At 37.2% G+C, this 26,246-nt stretch overlaps 2 protein-coding genes across 3 annotated transcripts in view; one reads left to right on the forward strand and one right to left on the reverse strand.

The window, feature by feature from the left end:
* The window catches only part of LOC100366981 (alpha-N-acetylgalactosaminide alpha-2,6-sialyltransferase 1-like), a 52,086-nt gene extending 51,074 nt beyond the window's left edge, over window positions 1–1,012 (reverse strand). Inside the window, exon 1 of the mRNA XM_006821242.3 lies at window positions 693–1,012. The gene's annotated coding sequence lies outside the window, so the exon portion shown is untranslated. The remainder of the gene's footprint in view (window positions 1–692) is intronic.
* On the forward strand, window positions 1,003–25,018 carry LOC100367137 (uncharacterized). 2 transcript variants are annotated; one of them, XM_006821243.3, is made up of 10 exons: window positions 1,003–1,207; window positions 2,805–2,921; window positions 5,012–5,174; window positions 6,130–6,291; window positions 6,530–6,711; window positions 16,998–17,092; window positions 17,436–17,636; window positions 18,409–18,524; window positions 18,667–18,797; window positions 20,859–25,018. In XM_006821243.3, the coding sequence occupies exons 1-10, from the start codon at window positions 1,060–1,062 to the stop codon at window positions 20,978–20,980; spliced, it is 1,437 nt and encodes a 478-aa protein (XP_006821306.1). In that variant the 5' UTR covers window positions 1,003–1,059; the 3' UTR covers window positions 20,981–25,018. The 2 variants fall into 2 exon arrangements, with proteins under 2 accessions (XP_006821306.1, XP_085352842.1); XM_085496716.1 differs by having other exon boundaries at window positions 1,003–1,204.
* The last annotated feature ends 1,228 nt before the right edge of the window (window positions 25,019–26,246 follow it).

The raw sequence follows: 26,246 nt of genomic DNA on the forward strand, positions 1-26,246 counted from the left end.
TGTTGGGAGAGAGAGAGATTTGTTTTGACTACATGATTAGACAAGGTATAACAAGGTGAAATTAAATTAATGTATTACAGCAGTGCAAGATATTTACATACACCACGGTCATTAGAGCATCTAGGAAAGTGTCTGGGGATGTTGCAAAGTCCCTCTGTAATTACCTACCGGGTGCGGGAGTTAGGTGTATGTACTAGTAAATATCTTGCGCTTGCTGTAAAGGGTAGATTTTGTAATGGATTACACATTTGTCTACTTGCATGTACAACAATGGAGCACTTTTTTAGCTACATGATACAAAACATACAACAGGTAGCAAGGCTTTTTCCCCAAAACAGAGACGTGATCATCAAATGACAATTTATCAATACAACAGCCAGAAAGTAATATCTAATTTCATTTCGAGCAAGTGTCATGGACTAACCTTCGTATTTTTTTCATACAGGGAAAACAATAATGAATCTCACAATTGGGAGATATTTCCCACGGAGATATTCTCCTAATATTTCAACCTGTTCACACCTTGAAAGTTTAACCCGGCAGATTTCTCAAAAATGAATCACTCTAATAGTATTTTTTCAAGGGCACAAGGAAACTTTCAATGACGGAGGAGAGTACCACCATTTCGAGGGAAAGTGCCTTGCTGACAAGTCTATTATACTTACAGATGATTTTATATTAATTAGACTCACCTAACTCCTCAGTGATACAGGTTATTGTACACGATCATAGATGACAACTCAGGTAGACCATGGAGCTAAAACGACACTCCTAAGTCGAACTCAGCACGACAGTGAGCACTAGATAATTTATAAACTTTTTCTTCCAAGAAAGTATTTTTGAATCTATTACAACCAGCTCGAGATCTTCACAAGTGTGTTAATTTGACGAAATTAGAAAATGATTGTCACAACACTTGAAAATGCAACAGAAAACTGGTGTTCAAGCAACAACCGTACAGACGTTGGATATAAGTCTTCCACTCAAAAGTAGTACGCCGTCAACGTTGAAAAAGTTAAGATATTGACGCGAGAGTTTGAAACGAGAATTGAGTACAACATGGCGGACACGGGAGAGGGAGATTCCGAAAATATCAAGAAAGAGAATGAACTTAAAGTTGAAGACGGAAAAACTTTGTCGGTGGAAGATTGTTCCGCACCAGAAGGGGAGAAAAAGAAGAAGCGAAAACGAAAGAAGAAAAAAGGTGGTGAGTTCTCATTCAGTATACGTAGCATATCCCATCCAGCATTTGGTGGAGCAAACTCTTTTTAGCTCCATGCTTTCGCTTTTTAACCGTCGGTTAGGGTTGTTTCGATCGAAGTCTCCTACCGACGATAAAAAAAGAATTACAACAGTAAAACCAAGAGCTGCGAAACAGCAACTTAGTGCTTAATAATATGGTGCACATGCAGTGTATCGTCACGTGGGTGATGTGTCGATTATCTAAATATATTTTTAACATGGCTGGGTGTTTCCACCAATCAGATATCAGTATTCGTGACCTATATATATGCTTTGTATATATCCTATAAATGAACCAATGAATGGATGAGAATTTCAATTCGGATTCACACCATTGAACCTTGAGAATATACAAAATTCGCGCTGATGCTGTTGGGAATAGTGTTTTTTTTTTTTTTTTGCACTTTTAACCAGTAGTGCAAATTGACATGCATTTGTTTAAAGTGTTAATTCATCTCAGTTGTGTTTACCATGGGGTCTGTGTCGGACAGTCCTGTCATGATATGACTTGTACTTAATTGAATATAAAGAATTTCATACTACCAGCCTATTATTGCATAACAGGGCTCAGATGAGGATGTTGATTTTTAATAAATTATGGGCTCAGCTACATTTCACCCATTATTTTTCACTTTCCCTTTCATTCTCTGTTATTACAATGTTTATTTAACTGCGATGAAATTTATTTTTATGGAACTTGGACTTGTCAAGCTCATACCAACTGTATGCTCTTTACAATTAACTTTCACTCATAACTACACACCTGTGAGATGGCTGTGTGATGTTGTTCTCCTAAAATGTACAACTTTGTCATCAAGGATTTACAAGATAAGGTGTCATGCAAATGTTATGATATGTGAGAAAGATTCTACTTGAAACTACACAATTGCAAGACATTTTATATGTACAAATCAGATATTTCAAGCAATAGTCACATTGCCTAAATACAGCTTTAGGAATGATATTACAGTAGAACGTTTAAATCTAGAAAACAATATGTTACTGTAAATGCATTAATTAATCGCTGGTTTTTAATTTTTTCTATTTTCATTGAAAAGTAAATTTCGCTGAATTAAATCCATGTGAACTTGTAGTACAATGTATAACAATAGAACTTATTGTTTGTGTATTTGAAATTGCTCAAAACATCAAAATAGCTTAAGAAAATGCAAGTGAAAATAAATGCTTTTACAGTAGCTGTTAAGTTATTTTAGTTCACAATTTTATTTGAAGGTATAAATGCTTGGTAAAATATCTGGACAAGTAAAAATATTGGCCACAAGAGGGCGCTCATCCAAATGAAGTATAATGTTGCACGTTTTTGCTCTGCTTAGTTAGTAGTGCAAATCAAACAACCAGACTTTGAAGTGCAGTTATCTTTAAAACACCTGTCAAAAATATCTTGAATGCAGTATTTTGTTTTGCAGAATTTTTGTACAATCACAGAATGACAGTTGATTTACTTGTATCATGTAAACAGAAGAGTTGGTCAACTTGACATTCAATAGTCTCCAATAATATTAATTAATATTTAATATTTCTGTAAATTTTTTCATCTATAGGAGCTCAAGGAGAATCCGAAGTAGGAGAGCAAAGCAATTTAGAGAAAGATGTTGATGAAGTTACAGAAAAACTGGAAAAACAGAAAGTGAATGGAGATGATGATGGTGACGAAGGAGGTGTGTCGCATTCATTTTGATATTGCCAAGAAATTTCGAGACTATGAATTCATAAAATTTTCCATAATTTGGTTTATGTAGAGAGAGTTTTGGTCACAGGGCAAATGCGTTATTGGAAATTAATGTTTTCCTTTGTACACTGCAACTATGAACCTGTATAACTGATTATTTTTATATTTCGAGTGAGTTGCGCCCTCCACGATGCTCCAAACCCAACACAGGTCTGATAAAACGATGTAGTTTTCCCCATGGTTTTTTTTGTCCGTACCAATCAAATTGCAGTAATGTCAAATAGTGACAGCCATCAAAGAGTAACCATTCACGGCAAAGTTTATTTGTTTGTTGAAATAATGTGTGATAAGGAGCAAGTTTCTGCCCAATGTTTATCATCTTTTGAAAACAGTCTCTGTTTTTTGCCGACAATGCAAACGCGTCTTTGAGTGACAGTATTACCATGACTACCAAAATGAATATTCATTGAAACTCTTTGCAAGGAGGCATGAATTTTGTGAATTCGCAGTATTGATGTTGCCGACATGAGATTCAGGCGTTAGTAGGGTCTGATGCCGTTCGGTCGGCGAAGGTGCACCTCACACGTACATGCCAGGCTATGATTGTCATTGCAGTACAATTCCTGTTTCTTTTGAAGCACATTGGCTCATTTCACGCGTAAGTAGTTTATTGTGTCACCTGATATTAACACCTAATGATATGGTCAACTCAGTGTTCTCCACAAGGGGTTTTAGGCGGGCGGCCCGCCCATCAAGTTTTACGGCCGCCCAGTAACTCTCAACACCCGCCCACCAACGTACATCCAGCTGAAATTATTTGTAAAAAGCTTGCATTGTTCTTCCCAAGCCTAAACAAAAGAGTAGTTGCCCAACCCTTTATTTTGCTATTGTTTCAACAGTCCAAACATAAACAATGTCCATTGGAAGTCTGCAAGCAGTTATCAAGTGTATTCATGGCAATGTGTCAATCGCTTGAATTCATTGTCGCCCGACATTGTTGCCACTTATTGCTCACGATACGCAACTACAGTGGTTTCAATTTACAGCTGTATTTTTAATAATCGTCTTCCGATCACGAAAAAAAGAAGTAAATACGAACGAAATGTATATGCACAGAAAATAAACAAATATATTAGCAGATTGCATGTAAACTCGAACAAAAATTTTAATTCTAGCCGTATTTACAACGTTCGCTCGATTTTCATGGTGAAAACAGCATGGAGAAGGCAAACTGATGACCTTTTGGCCTACCCCATTCAACGACCGTCTGCTACCCACCGCTGTTGGCGCTGTAACGATTTAGTATCTATGTTGCATAGGGGAACAGCGCATTCTGGGTGTTCGTGTACTGAATTCGGAAAGCGGTAATAAACATCAAACATGGCTGCTGGATTAGTTTACCGCGAGTATTTGTAATTGAATAATATTTTAGTTATCTTTTCCACGTACTTTTTTCAATTTATCTATTTTTTTATGTCTAATCTTTCGAGAACATATCAGATTCTTTTATTTTGCCGATTGCTAGCATTTTTTTCTTGAATTCCATAAAAATGTGTGAAAACGTATCGTGGCCGTACATGCGTAAATGCATCTTACCGTCCGTCGGCACGGGTGAGTACTGATGCCACAAATAAAAATGTTATGGATTTTGTTTTGACAAATTGTCTGTTTTGGTTTCGTGGGCAAATCATCTCGTATATTTTCTACATTATAACTCAATTATGTTTTGTACTTGCTCTTGGTTACTCGAATTGCATTTCATGAACGCAGAATAATTTGCGAACGCATAAATCACCGATTTCAAACTTTTTGCATTTCGTAAATATTGATAGTGACCAATCTGTTTGTATTTCAAAAAATTGTAACATGTTCCAATTATTAAAATTAAATTAAAAAGAGAATAGTAAATAACTTAGTGTGTATTGCAGTTCATGTCATAAATGCGAGAATGCTGTATGTAAATGATATGCAAATTGATATGCAAATTTATGCTAATTAGGCCGCCCACCAGCTAATTTGGATTGTGGAGAACACTGCAACTATAATGAGATTAACACATTAACCTGGTGTTGTTGACAGAAAAAGTTGCTGCTGAACCTGAGACTGGTAAAAAGAAGAAGAAAAAGAAGAAGAAGGGAGGACAGAAGCAACAAACAGATCCCCCAACAATTCCTATTAGTGAAATATTTCCAAATGGAAATTATCCACAAGGGCAGATCCTGCCTCATCCTGATGTGGATGGGTAAGTCACAAAGGCAGCATTATTTGTTTATCACCAATAAAGATTATATATATGGATACAGTACTCATTTCAATCAATCTCATTCTTTTAGCACTTTTTATTGGCCGTTTATCGCTTAATTGAATCAAGGACCCTTCAGTTCGAAAAAATTATTATCAAGACAGTTCTGTGAGAAAGGCAATGCCAACTTTCGGACAGAGCAGAGAAATAAAGACAATTTTATGGTGTGGTTTCATTCTATGCAATAATGACAATGTCACAGTGATGTTGTTCTGATAAAAATTATGTTTTGATAATTGGTTGGGATCGATTTATGAGAGACATGGCTGTAAACTGATAGGTACATGCCCCTGGAAAATATAACAGAACAGAAATAAGAGTGGTTGATAACCAGAAATTGATTTCAACAAGTAGACATGAAGTCAAGTGGAATATGAGTGATAGAAAAGTGGAAGTGAGCTGCAGGTTAAGTGATACGAGTACTGTAAAGTATAGATATAAGCTTTATTAGTCCCCTTTTTCTGATTTTGTCCGACTAATAAAGCTATTAATTTGGGTTCGTTCCGTCTGTCCGTCTGTCCGTCCATAGGTACGTATGTCCGGAGCTATATCTCGGACACCTATTGATGGATTTCATCCAAACTTTACATGAGACAATACTTAATGCGCGTTACTTTATGATCGGAGCAAAAATAGCTGACTGATGGCCATTTTGGATGTAAAATAATGTCCAATTCTCGTGTAAAACCACTAAATCTTAATTTTTTACAAATCCATCTCCTATTAATGGTTTCAATCTAATCTCAATGACTTCATCAGCATCAAATTGATATGTCAGATCACAAAATTTTGGACGGGAACTGTGTCATTAACAATGACTTGTTACAACTGAATTAGCCTTTGTTTATCAGCATTACCTGCTATTATTATTTTTTTATACAATGTTTATTTTTAGAGTGACTGCTGCATGGCGGACCACCAATGAAGAGAAGAAAGCAATGGAGAGAGCAGAAGCAGATATATACAGTGATATACGTCAAGCAGCCGAGACACATAGACAAGTTAGAAAATATGTACAGGGTTTTCTGAAACCAGGTTTACAAATGATAGATATTTGGTGAGTGCATGTAAGGATTACCACTTTGCTGTCTTTATATTACATGTACACTCGTAATTGCAGTATTTGAAATTACTATACAGCCTAGAAATAATATTTAACCTATAAAAATAGAAACTTGCATATCCTGTGGTCTGGTTTCAATAATCAGACTCACTAACTAATTGTTATTTTGCTGCGTTGTCCACTAGCAGTAATTATAGATGTAATTGATACATGATATCAATTTATTTGGTAGTGAGAGACTTGAAACAGCTGGAAGAAAGTTGATCAATGAGAATGGTTTGAAAGCTGGTCTTGCGTTTCCTACAGGATGTTCATTGAATTATTGTGCTGCACATTACACACCTAATAATGGTGATACAACTGTTCTGACATATGATGATGTATGTAAAATAGACTTTGGTACACATGTCAATGGTAAGAAAACTATCATTCCATTCAAACCCATATCTGTATGTTGCTTACAATACTCATTTCGCCCAACCTCCCGCCCGCTTCCGGATTTCAGTCGCTTTTTTTTGCTCGCTTTCTTCAATTCGATTGGACAGTTTCCGTTTTTTTTTTTTTTTTCGACCGTGCAAATCCGGAAGTATCTGCTTGCGCGCTTTCTCGCCTGACGGCACACCGCCCGCATTTACAGTTCATTAACTATTGTTTCATGTACAAGTGTATCATTTTTGTTTTTATGATGTTAAAAAAAGAAGAATAAATACTTAAATTTATAGAACGGCCATTAAAAAAATATGGTGCATCACACTGCCATATAAAATTTTTAATAATACATACGCGTAGTAATAATGTCCACCATAAACAAGATCTGACCAAACATGTGAAATCAAATACGACACTGACACAGACACAACTAATATGAAATAAAACCATCTATTTTTAGTGGAGAGCGAAAAATGTCTACTGTAGAGTACGGTATTCGTTGAGTAACCGTGTGTAGGGTGACAGTTGACATGCACGCATGGTTTGGGTTTAACACAGGTCAAGTTGTAGTTATGTAAATCCGTGGCACCTATAACAATTGAAGAATATCTGCAGGAATAGTAAGACTGTGAAAAAAATCGACCAATCGATTGTTATAGAATGGCCGTACTGTACAATTTGTCAAACATATATAATACTTGCAAATGTAATGTCGGCCAGCGCCCATCTTACTTGTCCAAAGTTGTCGAAGCTGACATCAATGGAGATCGCGTTTTTTAACTAGGCGGCTGGCAAGCGGACTAACATGATACATAAACTTGTTGAATTACAATTATGGTTTTTATTTTTGCACCCAATGTCTTGATTCAAATTTTGCAGGGCATTTCGTTTTGCGAACTCGGGGCGAAATACTTCCATGAGCTGTGCGTAGTTCACTTACAGCCAAAACAAAGTCAGCTTGAACATTCAGTTGTGAGACGCGACAAAACAAACTCTGCCAGTGATAGATTTCGTGAATAAAAGAACAAAATAAACGCAATCAAAGGCGCCGACCACACGCGTTGGTAATAAATAAAACACGCTGGGACTAGGAATCGCACCTGCATCTCGACGACGTCTTGGAAAAATTGAAAGTTAAAAAGGAATCTGTGTCGGGGAACCATTGACAATGTTTGCATGAAATATCCCATAGCCTTGAGTGGAGATTGAATTTGCCTCTGAAAATCTTTCTACCGATTACCTGGAAGACTGCCATTGAGTGCCACAATTTCTGTTATAAGATTTATTCGGTCTAATAATACAAATGTTCACCCCAACAGAGATGGATGGATACAGTTTTAGTGACCCGAAAAGCTCATTGTCAACTGAGGCGAAGCACTACGATAAAGACTTTCCGTTCCCAATAAATAATAATAACAATGAGAAAAAGACTTCCCGTTCTCGACATTATGAAATTCTTTTGTCTTTTGGGGGAAAAAACCATAAAAAAACTGATTTTGACAAGGTTATTTTAGAAATTTATATTAAGAATAATTCATAAAAAAAATGTATTCCATAAATTAATAACCCATAAATTATTTTCATAATTACTGATTACACACGAATATTACAGAAAAAAATAATTTGCTATATTATCTATATTTGTGCCTTTTATTTGTCTTGAATTGTGACTGAAAGGAGCTGGATGAAATTACAAACTATGTAGTGTGTTCGACAACTCATGTATGAACTATAACTTAAATAAATATGATTTTACTTGGTAAAAATACTGTATTTTTTTACATAAAAACAAAAGAATTTCACAATGGCATTTCTGGCATTTATAGATGAATTTCGTTCAAACTTAGTTACAATAGACATATAACGGGTTCCTGATGCACATCATATTATTTTTCAGATCGGATTCAAAACGGCCATTTTGGTTTAATGATTGGGCTTCTAGAGCCATATCTCTGAAACAGGGGTTTCCCTAACTTTCAAAGTAAGAGGCTAAATTAAAATAGTAGGAGGCGCCCAACGGCTGCATAGCTTCGCAGCGCAGTGCGAGCAAGTTGCTTTCGGGGGGCAGGAGTGGAGTGACCAAAGACATATTCGTGACATTTGGTGGCAGGTTTGAATATATTTTTGCTCATTTTGCATGTGGGCATGTGGTTTAAATAAAGACCAAAATAGTAATTTGTTTATTGTGAAAGATTGTATTTGTGATCACTTTATTTATACATGTAGTAATATTATATAACAAACATATAGACATCTTAAAGCAATAGCAAAACTACAGGTTTAAATTACCATGCATAACTATAACATTTGCAGTAGAACCAGGCATGCTTTGCAATGTAAGCCAGTAATTACATATTACATAACACTACAAACTTAAATTCATAAAATCAGCCACAATGAACATGAAGAAATATAAAATTTAATATTATACTTGTAGATTGAATTCATGTTTAAAATCTATGAAAATACACCACCACAATAAATATGTACTTACTTAAATATAAATAACATAACACATAAATAGGTCTGTTTGGCTGAAACAATGAATTAAAAATAAAATAAAATGTGCATTAATTTATTTTAATAATCTCAGTCGTGTTTGTATGTAACTGACATGATGCTCAGTCTCACTACGGTGAAGTGTCAATTCTTCAATTTTGCGAGATTTTATTCCGTCTTGTTTCCCTGTGCCATCCTACGTTTGGACGCCATTTTTTCCAATCAACCACGTGACAACAGGTGTGACCTATGACCTTCAATTGAATTCTGCAACAGTAGACGGCCGTGCGAGATTGTTTAGACGGCAAATAAGCCGGCGACCGGCTTCTAATGAAAACCCTGCTGACATGCTTTGACTGATTATATTCAAATTTTATATATTCATTGTACATCATGTTATAGATATATACATGTATTCAAAATGGCTGATTTTGTTTCAATTAATGCTGTTCCAGAGCAATATCTCCTAATATGGACAAGTACAATGTATTGTTTGATGATCAGATACAAATGTCAATCATTTTAATGTTAAACAATCATCATAATCATATTCCTGACATGGTTATATTCCAGATATATGACTACATGTATGAACAAAACTATATATCTTAAATTTGATATCTAACAGGGACTGTGCCATGCATGGCTTGTTTTTCTCGAGTTCACTCATCGCTTTCCCACATGCATTTCTCTTTCTTTGCTGCTAACTTTTTTTGCACTCTAATATGTTGTTGTTTTTGTCTTTCTAAACATCAAGTTTATTTTTGATTGACATTCGACGAGAAATTGGAATTTGATGGCGGTTAGAATTTATCCACTTTCACAGTGATCAATATTGCGTTCAAGCTGAGTTACTAGTAATTACAAGCCTGATTTACATTTTCTTGTGGTGTTTTTCGTCAATGTATTACATGTAAATGTAAGTGCTTTGGGAAATAGCATAATTATATTGCGTGAATGAAAGAGTCTGGTGAGATTGTCGCAACATGTTCTATTTATTTCCAACGTGCGTGGTCGGCGCCTCTGATTGCGTTTATTTTGTATTTGTATTTTCGAAATGTATCACTGGCTGCATTTGTTTTGTTTTATGTTTTCCTCAACAATTAACTGATATCTTTCATTTATCGTCCTGCTGCTGCCAATCCAATAATTTGTCGCCGCATGTACTCAATCGATTAATTATCACAGTCATTATACTATGTCACAGGGTGCTAGTTGGGTTGAGCTAAGGTTTCAAATTGTCCCAAACAAATGACACCCATAACACCCCTGTGAACTGGGTCCTTTAATAATTCGAAACTTAAGACAGTTGTATAATTTATATGCGACATAAACAACAAGTATACGCTACACGAGTAAGGTTTAAACAACGTACTTTATTCCACACACCTAAAAGATGGGCAGGAAATGCCTGACCCGTTACAAGGGGTAGTGGGGTGCACGTTGTGTTGTTACACAAAAATATAACACTAGAAATATAATTCAGTAATAATATTGTAATATTTCCACACGGGAAAAGGGTAGGCAAGAAATGCCAAACCCTCTATAAAGGGGTAGTGGATTACGTTATATACTATTACGGGGAAATGCCTAAATCGATAATGTAAATAATTGTCTAACATAGAATCTTGCATGCATGCATAAAACTAAGAGACAAACGTACATAACAAACAACGGACGCATATAATATACTGGCGATCGGACACAGCCCTACCTACATACAGTTTCTTCAAAGTAGATGAAAACGGGTCTTTGCGTGATAACAGTGCATTTTCCAGCGAGTCTCTGCTAACGGTGGCGACGACAGTAATTACAAAACGCAGTCAGAAGCACTGAAGTTGTAGAATACATGCTGCACACTCAGTCGAGCACGATACCAATCAATTACAGAGTTTATCTGTCCAATATTCGTAACTTGTAGAAGGAGAGTGGTCCGGGTGGATTCCCTTGCACTGCAGTACACCTCCGTAGCCAGTAACATAAATTAGAAGGCACATCCAGTTCAGAACCAAAATCGGGAATGTCATTCACTAGCGAGTTTCCCCACTCGTTAACTGCAGTAGGCCGGAATTGGCCAATAGAATTATCTTTATGATGCACATTCCGTAGATCACAATACATTAATTTGTATGACAATACACAGTGTATTGTTCTAACGTTACTTGCAAACGCGTGATTAGTAGACATGTAAAAATGGTATACTGCCAGCAACGGCGAACCGACGTCCTCCAGAATAGATCACAAACTCCCATGATGCAATATTATTCAATGGCTTACTGCGGTACCTACAAGATCAGACATCCACATTTGATCACATGAATGTTCAGATCGGGTTCTATCAAAGTCCGCTTCTCTAGTGCTGACTAAAAGAAACATCTTGCCACTCTATATTTAACAATTATCTATCGCCAAAAACAACATTGCCTATCTATCGCCGTAAGACAAACACAAAACGCCACCATCACGACATACAACATAAACATGATTTAATGTTTGACATTCGTGACATACTAGTAGTTAGAGTCCAATTGATTTGTAGAAATTCAGCTATGCAATGATTATATGTGCAGTTTTGTTTTGTGCACCCAGACACGAGCAAAAGTTGACCCGATAGATTTTCTGAACTACAACATTTGTATTACTTATGCAAATTGAGTGAGGGTCACAGTGTTAGTTGTCTTAGCAAATAGCAAAGTGTCAAATTATTTTGAGTGCCGTTCAGAATAAATTTAGTCAAAATCACAGACAGAAACACACACACAACACACAAATACTAGTACTCAATACATATCACGATTGATTGACCAGTTATATAGCTGCTTGAATTACACACACAAGGACGTAAATATGTAAATACAGGTCACAGTTCAACTTGTATAGCAAACGATACAATGTGTCAAGTGATTTGAAGGCGTCTTTGTCCCCCTTCCCAATACAGAGACGCAATATGCATTTTATTTTGAATCGTCATTAAAACCTAAATTTATTACGAATGAAAACACAAGTTTATACATACAATGTACGATCATCGTTACTCCACCGGTCGGTTGGCAAGCGGGCGATGTTTCTGAAGCCAGCATGCAAAAAAAATGCGGTCGGAAAGCAGCGAGTGATCGGAAACTAAACAATAAGCAGTCGGGGGGGGGGGGGGGTCAGCAAATAAAAGCAGGAGGTTGGGTGGAATGAGTACTGTATAACTGTATTAGTAAAATTCTGTGGCCTTTAATGAGCTTATTTGGTATTCATCTTCATTGATGCATGGCTTTGAGAATGTCATCTACATTATGACAGAATAATATTAGACAGATGGTTCTCCGAACCTGCCTATTCACATAGTTCATACCCACCATAGACTCCGGTCAGTCAAAATGACTATTTTGAACTGTAGGCATTAATCAGCGATTCTGCCAATGACCTAGAGATAAATCCAGGTCAGTGGAAGCCCCATGACACCAAGATTGTTTTCTCTTACGACACGAACCACGTGACCGAGGTAATGTGGCGACTCCATCTTACCCTGATATTCACTCTGTTTCCTTTCACTCCGCACCGAGGACTAGACCAACGCTACGGAAAGAGTGGGGTGGTTGGGAGGGACCCGGAGTCTATGGTGGGTATGAACTATGTGAATAGGTGGGTTCGAAGTATGGCAGCAGCAGCACTACCTGTTTCATCACTCTGGTGAACATGTACGGAGCAGTGCATAACCCAAAGGGGAGAACCCGAAATTCGAATACTTGGCCCAGGTGGACGAATCCAAGGAGATGGCAACTCGCTGGGTGCATCGATATGTGCAGGTACGCATCGCTTAAGTCTAGAGAAGCTAGCCAGTCGAACTGGTGAATGGAGAGAAGAACGCTGAATGGCGTCTCCATGCGGAACTAAACGAGGAGGACGTACTGATTTAGTCTGCTTAAGTCCAGAACTGGATGCCAATCGCCTGTAGATTTTGGTAGATTTTGACAAACAGAAATTCGTGGTACCTGGGTCTGGGGAAGGAGCCTTTGGGTCTGGTTGGGGCGTTTGGTCTCATCCCTCGAGTTGGGGTCTGATTTCAAAACCACACCGACCGGGTAACGTTTGGTCCAGCGGAAAGGGTTTTGCATAAGATTACCCCACCCGGGGACTTTAGGTGTTACCTCCTTCGCGACTGACCAACATTCGCCCATCAACACCGTCTACGCCCCTCTGCCACACTCAGCACTTGGCTGGACCAGGGGAGACGTGTCGCAGGGTTGCTTTGGATCCCGGCGTCTGTGATCCCATAAGCGTTGAAGGAACAGTAAAAGGTTGCTTTAGGATCGAGGGTGGGGGTATATACAACGTGTCACCAGGATTGATAATATTCCGCATCAGCGTGGCTCACTGAATCATTACGGATGGAAGACTATGAGGACCGCCCGAGGTACCCTCTGTATCTGACCTGGACGAACTGCATCCTTTCAACTTAAATATGTGAGCGAGAGCGTGTTCGAGTGTGCCTCTCATGACAGGGTAGGTTCCCTCTGGGAACGCCTGTGGGTCGGCAAGAGTGGAGTGAAAACTCACAGCAGAGCCTGGACTTAAAGGTAAGTCTGGTACCGCGCGGCGAACCCTGGCTGGCTGAAGGTAGGGGGGAGGCGCAACGTGTGCCCTGACTTGAAAGCCCTGCCCCGAAATCGAAGGCTTGGCTGCCAGCATCCCCGTGGGTATTCAGTGACAGAGATCGCAGAGGTGACACGGTGCAACTAGCCTGAGCCTCGGCCTCACCCAAATCAGCGGGAGAGTCGCAACTGGGAATGGGGGTTTCCGGAAGAGACATGTTTAAAATGCGAGCGATGCTTTTTGTGTTTTCTCCTACTGGCCGACTGAGGGGCCGCAGTGGAGACAAAAGCTCGCTTTGACTGCATCTGATCTACCCGGCCTGCCAGGGACGGAATCTGCCTGACAGACCTTCGACCAAAGCCCTCATCTCAGAGGCTAACCCGGCGCCATGCGAGGACGGTTCCACAAAAAGACCCGCAACGGCCCCATAGGAGGAATGACCTCCAGGGGGCACAGCCTCGCCATTGCCGGTAAAATCAGGTAAAACAACAGACTGTGAGGATGCCCTCCGGTCAGCGGGGGGAGACCGAAAAATATCGGAACCTCCACCGTCAGGTCTCTTACTCGACATCTCAGTACACGAAGTACCGGTAGCCGAGCATGAGGACTTTCCACTCATGCCAACACACAACTCACTTTGACCAATTTTACTAGACGCTTGACCTTTGCTGCATAGATGAGCGATGCGGTCAGTCTCGGCGATTTTCACATTGCGCTGGAAAACATCCCAGGCCCCAGAACTCCAGAGATTACACACGCCTTCAGGGCAAATACCGAACCCCGCACACAGTCGAGACATAAATAGCATTTCGGTTCCATTCTGGTAAATTCTGGGTACAATCACTACATAGTCGCCTCAAAACCTGAGGAGACAAAACAGGCGGTGAGCCTCTGGTACTGTCAGTACCGGTACATTTAAAAGTTGGAAAAGGTGACACAAAGAGTCCAACAAGTGGTTAAGTTACGTACGGTTTTATTTACTTTGTTGTGCAAAATGCTACACACAAAGGGGGAAAATGACAAGGAAAACTTATCCTACCAGCCACAATGTTGGTTACTGTGGCCGCGGTAACAACCCAAGCCAGAAACCCAGACAGGAAAAAGCAGGCCTTCCAGGCAGAGCCGCTTAATTTCATTCCCGTTGGTGCGGAGAGAAGAAAGAAGTGATTATCTGGCTATGATGGCTCTGCCACATGGCTTCGGTCACGTGGTTCGTGAGGTAAGGGAAAAAATCTTCCCTTGACCTAGATTTTATCTCTCCGTCATTGGCAGAATCGCTGGTTAATGCCTTCAGTTCAAAATAGTCATTTTGACTGACCGGAGTCTATGGTGGATAATTGAACGTAGTGAATTATATTATTATACCTCTGTCACCGTAACGCCATAAGTTACAGCGTGCCGTAATTTTGTGATATTTTACGGGGTTTTGGTTTGCCAAGACACATTTCAGAAATTTGTAGATTGCTATGGGACAGTTACGCAGATGGGTTTTGTGATTATTCAAATAACTGTCTGGGCAACCAAAGCAAGTTTCTTTACTTTAATGAATGCTTTCACTGATTTGACAACTTTGCTACCTGTCCAATCACTTTTTAGAACTTTGCTGACAGATATTGTGGCTTGTCAGCTCATTTTTTGTCTCGCAACACAAGTTTTAGAACCTTGCAGACGGCTTTTCTGATTTTTAAAGCACATTTCTGAATTGGACATTAAATGACGCTGATGTCTCCTAATTTTTTTATGTGCAAATTGCAAGCACCATTGCGCCAGTATTTTCATCCTACCATATTAGGAAATGCTAATTAGTCCCCGTTCGGACGCAGTCCGAAAACGGGGACTTGTGTTTTGCCCTGTGTGCGTTCGTCCGTTCGTCCGTCCGTCCATCCGTGCGTCCGTCCGTCCGTGATCACCTGTATCTCGAACATGCATGGACCGATTAAGTTCAAACTTCACTCATACATCACACATTATATGGGACATATGCACATGCATTTTTTTCATGATCCAATTAACGATAGCCGAATAGCGGCCGCTTTAAGGCCGAAAATGCATTGAAATCGCACATTTTCACCATTCCGGACTCGGATCTCAGTTATGCATGGACGGATTTCATTCAGATTTGGTACATACATTCAACATAATGGGACCTTGATGCACGTCATTTTTTTTTTCGGATCAAGTTCGAAATAGCCGACTGGCGGCCATTTTGTTTTAAAGAATTCAGTTCTGGATTCGTATCCAAGACATGTCTGGATTGATCAAGTTCAAACTTCACACACACATGGTACATCATGTCACAAATAGATATGTGCATTTGTTTCATGATCTGCTTAACAATAGCGGAATGATGGCCATTTTAAGGCCGAAAATGCATCAAAATCACGTATTTTCACAATTCCAGAACCGGATCTCAGTCATGCATGGATGGATTTTGTTCAGATTTAGCACAATGTGTTGTACATATGCAGGTGCATTTCGGTCATGATCTGCTTTGAATGTATATGTCACTCAAATATGAACGGAACGGGGACATGTCATTGACAATGACTTGTTCCAAATATGGAATGAATACGTGCGTATGTGTTTTCTAATAATAAAAACAAACATGGCTGCCACCAGGACTCCAAATAAAGTTCACTGACGGATTTCGCCTTTCCTATGATGTATCCTTGGAAGGCAAAGATGTATAATGATAAGGTTATTACTAGGATACCTCAAAGTCTGCACTCAGACAGTATCCTCGTAATAACCTCTCATTATATTAGATAATTTAGTTACCATCTGCTAGTATGGCTTTGTTATTGATATAAAATTGCTGCATAGAGTCTAGAATTAAATACAATTATTGTCGTTTGATATACACTCAATACTTCTAATTTGTATCCACAATTTGGGATATACATAAAAGTAGTTAATAAATAAACGCTGCTCGGACTGATAAATGTGATATATGGTTGATAATATTTGGTAATCATTGTCCTAAACTGTCATAAATAGCTAGACGTTGCGAGCAATGGCTCTTTATCGATAATGTTTAAACGTATATGTAAAACATATATTGGAAGTGAATTTTAAAGTATAGTGTGTGTTTCAAAACCAGATGTGTGAACTCTTCTCAAGTCTGAGTCACCATTCTTATACAGGTTGCTTCCAGTAGTCAAACATTATGTCATATGTTTGTCCATCAGGTCGTATTATTGACTGTGCCTTCACCGTTGCATTCAATCCCAAGTATGATAATCTACTGGCATCAGTAAAAGATGCTACTAACACAGGAATAAAGGTTAGTAACAAATATTTCTCTTCATCAACATCAAATAGTTGGTCAGGAGTAATTTCTGCAATCTTAATTGTTTTTTTAAGTATTTATTTACTACACACTGGACAAAATGGATTCTCATTCTTCACTGTGATGAAGTCTTGGTTCTATATAAATGTATGATATGGAATTGTTGTGTATAATTTTGTATTTTCAGTTGTCAATTTGATTGATATGTGGTACAACATCATAGGGTTTCATGTGCATGTCATTTCACTGTTTTGATGGATTCTTTTTGATATCTTTCCTTCAATTCATTTCACAACTACGAAGCTTATTGTAAAATCTCTGTTTTGCTGTTTTTTAGGAAGCTGGCATTGACGTAAGGTTATGTGATGTTGGTGAAAGGATACAGGAAGTGATGGAGTCATATGAAGTGGAACTAGATGGGAAAACGTATCAAGTCAAACCTATTAGAAATTTAAATGGGCATTCTGTAGGGCAATATAGGATACATGCTGGCAAGACTGTACCAATTGTGAAAGGGGGTGAAGCTATCAAAATGGAGGTGAGATTCTGACTCCTATCTTATTTGAGGAGAATTATTGGGAATAATTATGATATCTGAAAGTTGTATTTTTGACAAAACTTAGTTGAAAGATCATTCAATTTTGAATGACATGGCTAAAAATAAAAATCTCATTCAAAGTTGCAGTGTTCACAAGCTATACTGATTGAAAACTTGCATGCATATTTGATTGACATTCTGTTATTTCAAACAAACAAACAAACAGACAAACAAACCAGATTGGAATAAGTTATACATTAAGTTAATGGAAAGGTAGACAGTGAATAAATAAACAGAAGAAATGTTTACTATTGCAGTTTAATCCTGTATAGGATTTGTTCATGTTGCTGACAGCAATGTGTCAAGCTGACGTTCATTTAATGAAGTTGAGGTTTTTGCCTGCATGACACATTCATAAAATTAAATCCAGAACCTATGTTTATCAGAAGAATAGTTAATGAATTTTTAAAAATAAAGATGTTGCATTTGCTTTAGTGTAATCTATGCAAATGACATGAGTGAATATAATTGGTTTATAAGAAATGCAAAAGACAGAAAACATACTATGAATGCTGGGATTGTTGCCATGCTGTTATAGTCATGTAACATGTTGAGGTACAGTGGTGTTATCCATTCTTGTAGTCACAGACACTGTATCCTTCTGTCTTATCTCAAAAGAGTTATGAAATATTCTTTATTTGATAGTTTTAGTCTTGTACATGGAGCAGTTATGCTCTAATGTGTACCTTGATTATTGCTTTATACCTTACAGGAAGGAGAGTTTTATGCCATTGAAACCTTTGGTAGTACAGGTAAAGGAGTTGTCCATGATGATTTGGAGTGTTCTCATTATATGAAAAACTTTGATGTAGGACATGTTCCTCTTAGGTAAGCGACTTCTGTTACAAGATGACCTGACAGATTGTATGTGTTCCATCCTGTGTCAATTTTTATGTAATTTTCAAAATATTTTAATTCAATATCTTCGAAGCCAATATTATAATGAATTATCACTTCCTTGACCCTTCAGACTGCAACGTGCCAAGACCTTGTTGAACACAATCAATCAAAACTTTGGAACACTAGCTTTCTGTCGTCGCTGGTTAGATCGACTAGGAGAGTCAAAGTATCTGATGGGGCTTAAAAGTCTCTGTGATGCAGGTAAGTATACTTATGTTGTTGTCATAGTAACAAAATGGTTTATACAAGATGGTGACTGTTCACAAACAGTCTTTGAACAAGTCTTCTAGTTGCTGATGTGATCTGACTAAATATTATAAAAACATAGCAACGTTCAGACATTATATCAGACATATGCACCTGCATTTATTTCATGATCATGTGCCAAAAAGCAGCCATTTTATGCATTTGGTTTAAATTTGGTACATACATTGAACACTATGGGACCTTGATGGACTTCATTTTCATTTTTGACTCCCGTGTGCGAAGCACAAAAGGGAGTCTTTGCAGTTACCCTGTCTGTATGTCTGTATGTATGTATGTATGTATGTATGTCACTTTTTTTGTTCCACCGTTATCTCAAGAACCACTAATCAAATTTTGGTGAAACTTGGTACATAGATGCTCTGGGATAATGCGCAGAGTTGATTAGGTTTTGGTAAAAATCTATGAATATTAATTAGCTAATTTGCATGATAATTAGCTTATTTTTACCTCTTCCTAGACTGTTCCACTGATATCTGAAGAACCACTCATTGGATTTTGATGAAACTTGGCACATGGGTGCTCTGAAATAGTGCGCAGATTTGATTAGTTTTAGGTAAAAATCTATAAATTTTAATTATCTAATTTGAATGATAATTAACTGATTCCAAGCTGTTCCATGACTGTTCCACTGATATTTGAAGAACCACTCATTGGATTTCAATGAAACTTGGCACATGGATGCTCTGAACTAATGCGCAGATTTGATTAGTTTTGGGTAAAAATCTGTTAATATTATTAATTACCTAATTTACATAATGATTAATCAATTTTCGGCTTTTCCACTGATATCTCAAGTACTAATCATAACATTTCAATAAAACTTGGTACATAGATGTCATATGACACTGCACAGACCTGGTAGTGTTTAGGGTAATATCAGTACATATTAATTACCTAATTTGCATAATTAATTAATTTTCAGCTTTTGATATTTCGAGTAGTAATGATCACATATCAATAAAACTTGGTACATAGTTACTTGAGGACTGTGCAGAGACCTAATTAGTTTTTGGGTAAATATTTGTGCATATTAATCACCTTATTAGCATAATTAGTTAATTTTCAGCTTTTCACCTGATATCTCAAGTACTAATCATCACATTTCAATGAGACTTGCGACATTTTCTAGGACTATGCAGAGACCTGATTAATTTTGGAATAAATAATTGTGCCTATTAATTACCTAATTTGCATAATTAGTTAATTTTTTGCTGTTCTATGGCTGTTGCACTGATGTCTACAAACCACTCATTGGATTTCAATGAAACTTTTAAAGAGTACCCATCACATTTCAATGAACCTAGGACTATACACCATATTAGTTTTTGGTAAATATGTATGCTTCTTAATCACTTAATTAACATAATTAATTAATACTGATATCTCAAGTATTGATCATCACATTTGAATAAAACTTGGTACATAAATGCTCCAGGACAATAGACAGCCTGATTAATTTTGGGTTAAAATCTGTTCATATTAACTCTCTAATTAGCATAATAATTAATATTTTTTGGGTTCTAATCACATTTCAATGAAACTTGGTACATTGTGCAGACCTTATTAGTTTTACACTTAAATCTGTTCATATCAGTTACCTGATTTACATAATTAGTTTTCAGCTATTCCATCAATATCTCAAGTACAAGTAATTTTGAATTAATTTTTACTGTGTCTTCAATACTCTCAGCACACGGGAGTTCTTTCTAAGCTTTCTTTGATTCTGATTGATTTCAAAATTTCTGACTTTTTATTTTAAAAAAGTGCATCTTTTACGTGCCTGGACCGATCAAGTTCAAACTTCATGCATACGTCCGACATCATATCAGACAAACACATGAGCATTTTTGTCACCATCAAAAAATTGCTGGCTTACTGGCGACCACAGAGCCATATCTCATACAAGTTGATTGATACTTGAATATCACCAACAAGTTGCATTTTCTCATGACATTAACAATGACTTGTTAACATAATTGTATTTAATATTTTCAGGTATAGTCGATGCCTATCCACCACTTTGTGACATGAAGGGTTGCTATACCGCACAGTTTGAACACACCATATTGCTGAGACCAACTTGTAAAGAAGTAATCAGTCGTGGGGAAGACTACTGAACATAATTCGGATACCAATTATGCGCACAAGTCCTTGGCTTTGTTTTCTTTTTCATTTTGCAAAACATTTTCCAGGGCATTAATTTCTTTCTCATCATTTTAGTGTAATTGGAGATGTTATGAAGTGCGCCCTTACTGTCTTGTTTTCATTTTTCAGTGATTCAATTCAAAGGTGACATTAGCTGCAACTTTAACATTACACACAAATATTTATACATAATCTACTGATATTTCAAAGTGTGATGTCATCACTGACGAGTGATTCCTTTTACAACGGCCATACCTCTCAGTCTATAACAGGGAGTCAGAAGTCTAAGATGACGTCACGCATGAGAAATACCAGCAGATTATATATTTATATACACATGTATCATACTCATAGACCCTGGAATGTAGACAAATTTCGATTTTTATCAAATAAATTATGGGACTATTTGACTAATTCTTTGCCATAATATTTTGATGTCTAAACGCAAAAAGGTGTCATGCACTGTGTATTGAACACACAATCAAACACTACTGTCATGAATCTCCATGTTAGTAGCCCAGGATTTACCATATTTGACTGCATATTATTATTATTTAAGATAAATCAACGGGAATGTGCTGTCGTAGAGTTACACATTATAACTGGATGCTTTTATTTACAGAGTGGTATCACAGTTCTGTGCACTAACACTGCCACTGACTGCGTACTGCATGTCTGTTTGTCTCATAAATGATTTTGCTAACTATTGAGTAATAAAATAGTTATTATTCTCAGTTACACATCATCTTGTACTCTTAGCTAATTTACAGTTGTTATTATTTATGTTAGTGAAATTCTCTGAGAATTATACAAACAATCATACCAAGGAACCAGGTAAGCAAGCTGGTGGCACATGCTGGGGCAGGCATTAGAAAATTCTTGGCATACAGAAATGCATAAAATGATACAATATTGTAATTATATCAATAGTTTTACCCAGTGCGTCATGTTTTTGTTTTTTTGTTCCCCACATTTTGTACATATTTCACAACATTGCCAACTTGTTTACAGTAGTGGCAAACCTGACTGTAAACTCTGAAAGTAGTCTCATTCCATAATAAACGCATGTACACCACAGTGTGACATCACATCTAAATGATAACATGCCTATAGGATTAGATGCATTGTTAAAATAGAAAATGTTTTGAATTCAATTATATTTTCAAAAGAGTTTGATTTTTGTTGCTAAAATGATTCATGTTCTGATTTCAATACTGTATACTTGCATCAGTCACCTCAAATATCAATTACATTTTTTCTGATACAAAAACAAGGCTTTTAGTGCTGTATGAATAGACTTTAGATAGCTGTATTTATTGCAAGTCAAGTGCAGGAAAAGTTGCAGCATACATGTATGTCCCTAAATAGAGGATACCTTCAATACATTACTGGTAGGTTAGAAACATGCCATACTAACAGCCAGCATAATCTGTCATCTATGATGCACATGTTAACAGTGATGCATTGTTATAATATTATCTATAATGTTATCTGCTGCACTGCTGTAAATTAGGCTCAATTAACCCTTGTGTGCTCAAATAAGTATAAAGTAGACAGGGTTGAATATATTAGGGTTAAAGGTAAACTTAACATCAATGGCCTTGGTTATAGAAATTACAGTGCTTCCAGTAATTGACATGTACTTAGTTCCCATGTACAGCATCTTCTATTCCTCAATCTTTTATTCTGTAATTTGATGAGTTACATTTCAGTTTTTATTCAGGACACCTTCAAAAATCACTTTTTCACCCAAGTTAAACCGTTAAAACAGTTTTGCCTATGTTGTACTTTACAATAAATTGTTTCCTCTGGATTAATGACACACATTGACATTTCAATGTAAATGAAAAAACAAATGAATTCATAACTCAGGGTTCTTCTCTTGCTTTACTGATAAAACATCATTGTACTGTGTATGCGAGAGTTATGTGTTTATGGTATTCGTATATACTTAAACCAGTGATCATTTAATGAGAAAACATTTTGTTGTAGTGCAACATTTAAAAATGTTGTGGCACCAAATACGTAAGCATATGGTGTAACAAGACGTATATTACTGATAATAGCTGGAAAATAATTTTTTGCATTGATCAAAAATTTATTTTCTGTCTAGGTGCTGGTTGCATATGAGTAGCCAGCTGTTTAGGTGCTGGTTGCATATATCAGTAGCCAGCTGTCCAGGTGCTGGTTGCATATGAGTAGCCAGCTGTCTAGGTGCTGGTTGCATATATCAGTAGCCAGCTGTCTGCGTGCTAGTTGTATAGAGTAGCCAGCTGTCCAGGTGCTGGTTGCATATGAGTAGCCAGCTGTTTAGGTGCTGGTTGCATATATCAGTAGCCAGCTGTCCAGGTGCTGGTTGCATATGAGTAGCCAGCTGTCTAGGTGCTGGTTGCATATATCAGTAGCCAGCTGTCTGCGTGCTGGTTGTATCCGAGTAACCAGCAGTCCAGGTGCTGGTTGCATACAAGTAGCCAGCTGTCTAGGTGCTGGTTGCATATATCAGTAGCCAGCTGTCTAGGTGCTGGTTGTATCCGAGTAACCAGCAGTCCAGGTGCTGGTTGCATACAAGTAGCCAGCTGTCTAGGTGCTGGTTGCATGTGAGTAGCCAGCTGTCTAGGTGCTGGTTGCATATATCAGTAGCCAGCTGTCTAGGTGCTGGTTGTATCCGAGTAACCAGCAGTCCAGGTGCTGGTTGCATACAAGTAGCCAGCTGTCTAGGTGCTGGTTGCATGTGAGTAGCCAGCTGTCTAGGTGCTGGTTGCATATATCAGTACCCAGCTGTCTAGGTGCTGGTTGTATACGAGTAGAATGATCATCATTTTACCTTGTGTTCATTTGATACCACCAAGGTTATTTTGGGTTACCCAGATTAAAATAATAATGCAGCTGATGACTCTGTGATGCACAGTAAGGACTAAACATCGAGGAACTTTAAATCACATTTCAAGTATATTTGTTATGTTTGTTCAATAACTTCAGAAAAAGATCTTGTTACCAGAGATGATGTGTAATTATAAAAATAAAATTTGAATGGATGTAAAACATCACAATTATTCTCGTGTAATGTGCAAATTATTGGAATCTATAAACTATGCATTCAAGTAAACTGTTGCAAAGACACAAGGAACATGCTACAACTTGCATGTTAATGTAAATTAGCTATTTAGTATGTTTGATTTTCACCCAATTCAGGTCTGGAGACATTTGTGTCATTATAATCACACCTTTGCAATAAGGCAAGTGACTTTGGGTCAGTGTATAAAATACAATGTGTAACATGGGTTATACCAATCTTTGCCTTGTGCTTATTATCCCAAGTATGTTTAGTTTTTATTCATCATTCCTTGTCAGCATTCACTCTACTTTTGCGATATAACTCTGTCATCGTGCCCCTACATTAATGTTAATGAGAATTAAGAGCTAACTTTGTACCCCTACATGTAAGTTAAAAAGAATTAACAGCCACCTTTTGGAACTTGGCGTTCGGCACCTGTTATAAAGCTGTTAATGTTAAGGCATCTAGGCACTCTAGGCTATCATTATGTGTTGCTATAATCTTGAATCTTCATTCTTCCCATTCTAGTATCAGCTTGTGTAAAAAAATCCTAATTACTGAGACCTGAATTAGAATAAGCAACAAAGTAAATCGTGCAATACCAATTACAAATAAATAACTATTAACGGAAAGTGATTAAATTGCATGCCCACTTTGTATTATATTCAGAACACCTATGAATATCACTATGTGAAATAATATAATTGGTTTGTTTGGAACAAATCATGTATGGTAATACTAAAGCTAGCATGCACTCTGAACTGTTATGATACACAACATAATCAACTAAGTTTAGTTATCAAGAAGACAATTTACAAAGACAGTGGATCTATTTTAACTATAAGGTAACTTGTTTTAAACCGCGCTCCTGATCAAATAAATATTTTATATGTACAATATTTCCACAAATTGCATTTGTTGTATATTAAATAAATATGCTTTACTAATAAGTAAATAGTTTATGCTATGTACAGTCGATTTATCACATTTGTTCATTTCATGACAATATCATTAGGGTTTCGAGCCCTATGGGGCGAAACCCTATTGTAATTGCTATGTTTATTATTATTCCGCCGTTTTTTGTAAGCGCTGTAACTTGAAAAATAATGCTGCGATTGATTTGCCATTTTGCATGCTGATAAAGCGCCATGAGTTGTGGTGCATACCCCAAAACCAGCTATGTAGGTCACATGACCTGGCCGCCATCTTAGGTAGAACACAAACCGAAAGTGCTCAATTGCACCACTTTCTGAGGGTCTAGGAACTTCCGTTTTTTTTGTGCAGCATCATTGGCTCATGTCTAGCAAATATCAGCAATAAAATCTTTAGCGGTCATGTGACCTTGGCCACCATATTGGATTTTCTGAAAATTGACAAAAAACTTAAAAAATCTCCTTCTTAAAAATGGCTCATTCATGTGATTAGAAATTTGCTTTGCAGCACCTATGGCCATAGCTCTACAAAGTTTCTGAAGCAGATTTGTGAAAAATAGCTTCCTTTGGCAGCCATATTGGATTTAGGAAAAAGTGAAATCACGCTATAACTCATGAACAATTTGCCTGATTTAAACCAAAGTTGGCATACAACATCCATTCAATAAGATGATTATGTGTTCATGAAAATATTTCCCATGATTCAAGTGGTTTTGAATTTATCACAAAAATGCAAAAAAAACTCAAAAAATTATCTTCATAAAGACTACCCGCTTGTTTGACAATCAATTTAGCATATAGTATCTCTGTTGAGATACTATATGCAATCAATCAAGCAAGTGCAATTTACCATTAGCCACGCAGGCTCGAAACCCGTCATCGCTGCTATGCAGCTATATTTGATTTTATAATTTGAATTTTTTGTAGAATAAGCATATACAAGGTCTGGGTATCAATAAAAACTTTGGAGACACAAGCAGAAAAATGAGTTTCAGATCAAATATGCAGATACTATCTATTTGTACGCAGTGACAAACGTCAACATGAGTTTATCCTTGGTGCTGTGTCTGTCCACTCTGTCATTTGAAACTAACTGGTTAATTATATGATCAACTCGACCAGGTTTATAATAGTAATCAACAGTGCCAACCAACCAATACACAACAAGTATTAGACTAACATAAAAACACAACTCTACTAACTTAAATAACATATCTGAGAAGTTAGCTTGTGAGACCTAATAAATTGTTT

The sequence above is a fragment of the Saccoglossus kowalevskii genome, chromosome 3 (genome assembly GCF_978046115.1).
Source record: "Saccoglossus kowalevskii chromosome 3, keSacKowa6.1, whole genome shotgun sequence".
Lineage (NCBI taxonomy): Eukaryota > Metazoa > Hemichordata > Enteropneusta > Harrimaniidae > Saccoglossus > Saccoglossus kowalevskii.

Excerpts from the sequence above, each read along its gene's own strand:
- LOC100367137 (XM_006821243.3), top strand. The coding sequence starts at position 1,060 with ATGGCGGACACGGGAGAGGGAGATTCCGAAAATATCAAGAAAGAGAAT. Across the intron at positions 2,922-5,011 it reads TGATGATGGTGACGAAGGAG|AAAAAGTTGCTGCTGAACCT; the intron begins GTGTGTCGCATT and ends TGTTGTTGACAG. Across the intron at positions 6,712-16,997 it reads CTTTGGTACACATGTCAATG|GTCGTATTATTGACTGTGCC; the intron begins GTAAGAAAACTA and ends TTTGTCCATCAG.